Source organism: Panthera uncia, chromosome B4 (assembly GCF_023721935.1).
Source record: "Panthera uncia isolate 11264 chromosome B4, Puncia_PCG_1.0, whole genome shotgun sequence".
Taxonomy (NCBI): Eukaryota; Metazoa; Chordata; class Mammalia; order Carnivora; family Felidae; genus Panthera; species Panthera uncia.
The window spans coordinates 111157558-111164110 of NC_064809.1; the positions used below are offsets into that span (position 1 = coordinate 111157558).

Consider the following 6553-nt stretch of genomic DNA (forward strand, 5'->3'; position numbering starts at 1 on the left):
ACAAGTTTTTCACCCTGTTATGTTCCAAACATAAAAAATACTGTTATATTTTAGCAGTAGCCATATACGCAGACTGAGATGAAATTAAACTCTCTGCAGTCCCTGTACTTTCAGACAAGTAAGAAATACGTTGTTTCAGACAATCCAAAATAAAACTATTGATAACTTCTCCCCATAGCTTATCAATAGCATCTCATCACATTATCTGAAATAGGGGTGCAAAGGAGAGAGGTATGATTTTCAATATACACTTTTAATCTTTAGTTCTTAAAGATCATAATAGTCAAGAAGACTGCTTCAACATGAAGGCCAATTCCACAATCTGTAACACCCATACAAAACAAAAACTACTTGCGATTTGTGAAGAACGGTGACTTAGGGAAATCATTTATGCAACAGTACCAGAAAGCGATTTTCTAGTGGACTTTCCCGTCTACTACTAATACAAGAAATATTGTAACTCAAGGCTATGGACATGTGATTCCCATCCCAGACTGAAGGGGAGAAAACAGCCACATTATCCTGCACAAACCAGGGTAATCCTTGCTTCAGCATTATACAGCAAGATAGTACTTACATTTGGAGAAGAGGAAATAATTTTAAAACTACCTGTTAAAATTCAGAAAAGTGGCACCCGTAACGGTACTGCTAATAATCATGAACTCTTGGTGCCAACGGCAGCTAATGATTTTTGAAAGCAGTCCTCCTTTCTTAAAATGACTTAAGGAAGTGTCTTCTCACTCAGTGTAAAAGCCTTCTAAATTTTATCAGTATTAAATTTCTTACAAGTACACAGATACAATGACTGCACATGCAGATTGGTACACTCCTGCAGGTGCATACAGCAGCACAGTTTTTATCTAAACAGCAAGGCAAAAACAGCCCCCAGAAGCAATCAATGAGAAATTAAAAAGCTCCAGCACCGTAAGCAATTGTCTGGAGAACTAAGGGTTCAAGTCCCGGGAAACAGCAGGATGCTAGGTCTCAGTGATATTTGCAAGCCTTTTTAAAGAGGAACTTAACAGCTCCTTAAGTGCCAGACATCACCTACATTCTAAAGTGAAATGTTTTTAAGTTCTCTTCCTACCGAATTTCTTTGAAAGTACCGAAAAGTCTGAGGTCACCATCTTCAAAAATGATTTTCCAGTTGAGAATCGGTTCTATGACCGAAGTTTTCGGTTAGAATATACTCCTAAACTCTCTGGACACTCTGCCTTAGGCTCCAATGGCTTAGTATGCAAAACCTTAGCAAGCACCTGGCTTCAAAGGAGTTACCAGAGATGCGGTTGGCAAACAATGCTAATCAGAACTGGGCTGAGACCTGTGGAAGACGACACTACCCACTACCGGTTGTTTCATTGTACATTCAAATTTGAAAAACCGGGAGGCTTCTCAAAGAACACGCTGGAAAATAAAACCATAACTGGTAAGGGTATTCCGCGTGCCGTGGTTCTAATGCGAATGACGGGTGAAGTACACAGACATTGTTCGTATTCTAAACACCTGCGTATCCGGCTGTGGCTTTACTTCTGTGTATCCCCCAAATTTGGGACTACTGATTTCAAGGAACCTCAACTGCGGGGTACTTCCAGTGTGATCATGTTTATTACATGCGTATCTCAAAAGCCACTGTAAGTTAACGGTGTACAGAAAAACTCAACCTTCTCCACTTTCAAAATCCCGTTCAACCAAAGAACTACCAACAAGTTTTTATCACATGGGGTAGTGGAGTAATGTACACTCTGGCAAGGTTTCATTTGGGTTCTGAGAATTTATCTGAAACAGAAGTCTGAAAATAAGGGATCAAAAACTCACATTTCCAACTTTTGAGAATAAAAATTGATAAACGTACCTGTTGTTGAATTCCAGCTTAAGAGATTTTTATGTAAATCTTGCAGCTGATGAAAAGCAAAACACCACCATCTCTGCAGTGATTAGCCTGTTCTTTAAGACTATGGGTCACCTACCCCAGGATTTTCTAATTGAACATGGATTCCATGGGGCAAAATTACTGTTTTTTCAAAGGTGGGCCAGAACGGAACATTTATATCTTCACTTCGACAGGGAAGCAATGAAATATAATCCTCTGAGTATCATTTTTGGTAGATGTTACCTTTGTCTCTTATCCTCATTTCGTGAGATTAGCCTGGTAATGTGTCCATGTTTTGACTTTCGAGATTTAAAAAAAAAAGTTACCCTGTGTTTCCTCTAACACCTAGACATGTACACTCCCATCAAATGTTTTTCAGCATGACCAGTGTGCAACTGACATTCACATAGCTTATAGAACCTAAGTCTTCTGAGAAACATATTTCTTTGAGCTGAACCTCTATAATCATGACAAGAGATTGATTAAAATGCCAAGATAAGAAACAATTTATTATAGAGAGAAGAAAAATTTCTCATCCAAAATATAGAAATCTGTACAACTTTGCCACAATCAATATACATGAACTGTACAAATTTACACCAGTTCATAATTTACCAAATAAAAGATGACTAACAAAGTTCACAAAATAGATGGTGGTTTGTGGAAAAGACTTTTACCCAATTAAGTACAAGGAAAGTTACAAACCAGACCTCCACTTTCTAAAAATAAGAAGTTTACTCAGTCTTAGAAAACTACAAGCTAGCAAATGTACAGAGAGCTGGCTGGTGCTAACACCACAGTTGAGACAGTGTCTTTTTAAGGGTCTTTTTAAAGCCTGTTGCCACGGCAGATTCTGGTCACTTGCTACTCTCAAGGCCAAAAACACAATACAAGGTCTGACCATTTCCCCAGGTCATGCTTACTAGGTTTGTCTTATGTACATTTATACAAATTTAAGTGCTAGGTAAAAGTCTTGTCAAAATTTCCAGTACTACCATGTTTCAAATGTTGAGCTTTCCTAGTCAGCTGCCAAAAAAGTTAACCATTTTCAAGTGTAATAGTGCAAATTTCCTCCGCAAGGTCTACTGCAGAGAAAGGTTCTTTGAAATACAGATTTGCCTTAAAGGGATTGATGGAAAAAATTTAGGTTTAACATCTGGGAGAAACTGAAACCACCCTAGGACTTCACTCCCTAGCAAATAAAGTGATCATTTACTTGGACTCACAGGCTATTAAATCATTGAAAGGTACTGTCCAAACTATGGCACTGTCACTTAAAAAAATTTTTTTTTTTACCACTCTATCTTGTGCCAGATCTTCACAGCTGTGACATGGTTTAAATTCCATAATCCATCCCCAAGAGGAGCCCACCCAAAGCAAAAATCAAATTTATCCATCCATTATAAGATGATCCATCCATAGACTATATCTTAACCTGATACAGTCATCATATTGTAGTTTTTGGAAGGGCTTGTTCTGCCCAAGAGAAGTTCCTCCTTACAGCTGATTCTGCTGTCTACCATTTGCACGCTGCTGCTGTTTTGAGTGCTACCTCCTGCTGGTGAGGCTTCGTACAGCACACAGATGGAACCATCCTCTCCAATTCTGTAGGACACTTCGTAGGGGTCAACCCAGAGAGTGAGTTCACTTGGGAGAAGCCTGAACAGCTCCTGACTGCTCAGTCCAATCCGCTGTGCCGCCTGTCCAATCAGAGGATCCATTTTATGGTTGATGCGAATACAACGGTAACCTGATCCCTTGCACGGCTTTTCTGGGAACCAGTGATGTTTATAATGTTCTATAGGGGGAAAGAGGGAAAGAGGGAAAGAGAGAGAGAGAGAGAGAGAAACAATGCTTAGATCGTTACTGTAAGATCCCGCTATGGCTTCCTCCTTCCGCAGGCTCCTTTGAAAAGTGAAAAATTTAAACTATCAACTTTTAAAAACGCCCAGCACTGCACCGCGGCTGTGCGTGCTTGGGGCTGGGGAAAAGAGCGGGCAGGGTTTTAGAAACAACACAGTAGTAGGGGACAAAACAATCTCCAGGAACCAACCGGTTGAGCCGCCAAAACAGGAATCCGGCGCGCGGCCTCGGCTGGCCGGGCAGCCGGATGGCACCGGCGGCCAGGCGGGAACCTGTTTACTTTCTCCACCCCACCCCAGCCGCACACAATGGGGTTTATGGCTTTGGAGGAGAAGCGCCACCGGGCTGTTAACCCCGAAGGGAAGAAAAACAAGCAACCCTAACTAAACCAAGCTCTGGGCAGGGCTGCAACTGAACCGGTGACAAATCCGATGATTAATGGTCAGGGGTAGGAGGCGCGGGGCGACGGCACGTCCGTCCCGGGCTGGCCCCGGGACAGCGGCGCTGTCTCCCAGCCCCGGGCCCGGCCGCCGAGCCCACAACGGTTGGAGGGGGTTGGGGGAGGGGGCGTCGAACCAACCCCAGCCCCGCAGCTCCTTTGTCCCCAAATCCGCGGACGGTCCGAGGACCGCAGCTCCCGCCTCAGTGGCTGTAGTCTCTTTGTTGTGAGCCTGTTCCCTTCTCCCCTCGGTGGGGCAGCCGTGGGGGGAGGGGGAGCCCTCGGCCCAGCCCCCAAACCTTCGCCAGGACCCGCCGTTAGCGGCCGCCAGGCGCGCCTGCCCCGCTCCCGCGGCGGGACCCGAGCGCGGCCGGCCCGGGGCAGTGCCGCGGTTTCCGCGGCCCCGACGGCTCGGCCCGCCTCCCGCCCCGGGTGTGCGGTCCGCGTCCGCCCGGCGCCCCTCGCCCGCCCGCCGCGGCCGGCTCACCTGCCAGCAGCTCCTGCAGGCTCTGGCTGAAGGTCTGCAGCTGTCGCTCGCTCGTGAGCCCCTTGGTGCGGAGGAACTTGGAGATGAAGGACACGGCGGCGGCGATCTCGCCTATCATGGTGGCGGCCCGGGTGTAGAAGGGATGCATGGGGGCGGCGGGCGGGGGCGGCCCGGGGCGGCCGGGGCTCGGCGGCGCGGCCCCGACGACGGAGCGGCCACCCCGGGCTCCCTCGCAGGTCAGAGGGCTGAGAGGAAGAGAGGGCGGGAGGGGCGGACAGCTACTTTTTTTCTCCTTTATAGTAAAAAAGTTATTTTCACGACAGGAGGCGGCAGGCGAGAGGAGGAGACGAGCGACGGCGGCCTGGTCACATCGCTCGGACTTCCCCAGCCGCCTCCGCGTCCAGCTCCGCAGCCTCCGAAGCTCCTAACAGTTGCATTTCCAGCTCGGAGCGGCAAAGAGATGCAGGAGCCGTGCAGTAGCTTTTATAGCGCGGCGGAAAGGAAGTGGCGTACCTGGAGCATGACGGCCGACTTCAGCCAATCCGGAGATCGCACCATTGTGACGCAGCAGATTCGGAGCCGGAGGGGGCGGGAAAAGGGGGCTAGGGGGTGGATGCGGAGACGGGGAAGAGAGGGAGGAGCTGACGTAATCCGCTTGTAAACAAATAAACTCCGGAGCGGCGGCCCGGGACCTGCGGGCTGTGGCCAAGGGACGGAGCCGAGCGAGGGTGCGCGTGTGAAAGCTCCGCCCCCAGCCCTAGCTCCTCCTTCCCGGTTCAGCTACTCCGGGCCCAGCGCAAGCGCATCCTCTGCGAGAGTGAGCTGCCTGGGCTCGCTGGCGGGGAGTCTCAGTGCCGGGCAGATAAAAGCCTTCTTGGCGTCCGCGCGCGCAGATCCGGCTGCAAGTCCGAGGTGCCTGTCCCCTCGCGCGCTGGGTGTTTCAATCTCGTCCCCGCTCCTAAGAGGCTGGTTGCCCAAGCGGGAGGTTCTTGCCGAGCAGCGGGGTTCGGGTGCTGGTGCTGAAAGTGTGCGGGGGCGTGCAGCGGGGATACGGAGAAAGTGGAACGAAAGGGCTACTATTGAAGGTCTTTCTGCAGCTCTAGGGAGTCGGGGGGCCGGGGGGGGGGGGTCTCCTAGTAGACGTGCTGCCTACGTCAGGGAACCGTTTCAGCTTCACCCTCGGGAGGAGCGGGGGTGTCTTTGTAAAAGTTTAATTGCAAAATAAATAGAAGGTTAGTAAGCCTTTTGTGGTTGCTGTTTCAGTAATTTCAGGAGTCAAACGAGAGAGGAGTGGAGACCTTACTGAATCCAGCGTCGTGCTGATAGGAAAGCCTGTTTCTGAAGATAATGTAGTAACGCGGATCCCGTAAAGTTAAGGCTGTACTGGAAACACACATTTGTGTAATGCATTTACACCGTTTATACCTTAACCAAAGATTGTTTTCCTTTTTTTTCTGGTCCAAATAGCTCTCTGGCCATTGCTCTTTATAAAAACAGAAGAAAATAAAGATTAAATTTGAAGCTTAGGGAAGTATTAGGCTTAGACATTTGAGTTTACTGGAAACCCTACTTCCAAAACTAGAGAAAAAGACTTGTGCTAAGGCTTGAGCCTGCTAAAACGATTAAGCCTAAGAGAGGGTTAACTCTGACTCCAGTAAGGAAGAGAGGGAAAAAAAAAAAAAGATGGTGAGTCGGACAGATGGAGAAAGCAAACAAGAGGCAGAAGTTGAACTCTACCAGATGGAAATAAATATCCTGAGTTTAGTTGGTCATCAGTATTGCAAAACACACCACTTTGAGGTGTGTGTGTGTGTGTGTGTGTGTGTGTGTGTGTGTGTTTTAAGTACTAGCCAAAGGGTATAGAAATGTAGCAAAAGTAGAACTTGTATAAAGC

The 6553-nt window shown here is 47.8% G+C and overlaps 1 protein-coding gene across 1 annotated transcript; it reads right to left on the reverse strand.

Moving 5' to 3' along the window:
• Nucleotides 1-2352: 2352 nt before the first annotated feature.
• Nucleotides 2353-5138, reverse strand: BTG1 (BTG anti-proliferation factor 1). Its single transcript, XM_049626081.1, has 2 exons — nt 4660-5138; nt 2353-3668 (listed from the first exon to the last, which is right to left on the reverse strand). Exons 1-2 carry the CDS (start codon nt 4805-4807, stop codon nt 3301-3303), a joined length of 516 nt encoding a protein of 171 aa, XP_049482038.1. The 5' UTR covers nt 4808-5138; the 3' UTR covers nt 2353-3300.
• Nucleotides 5139-6553: the final 1415 nt, after the last annotated feature.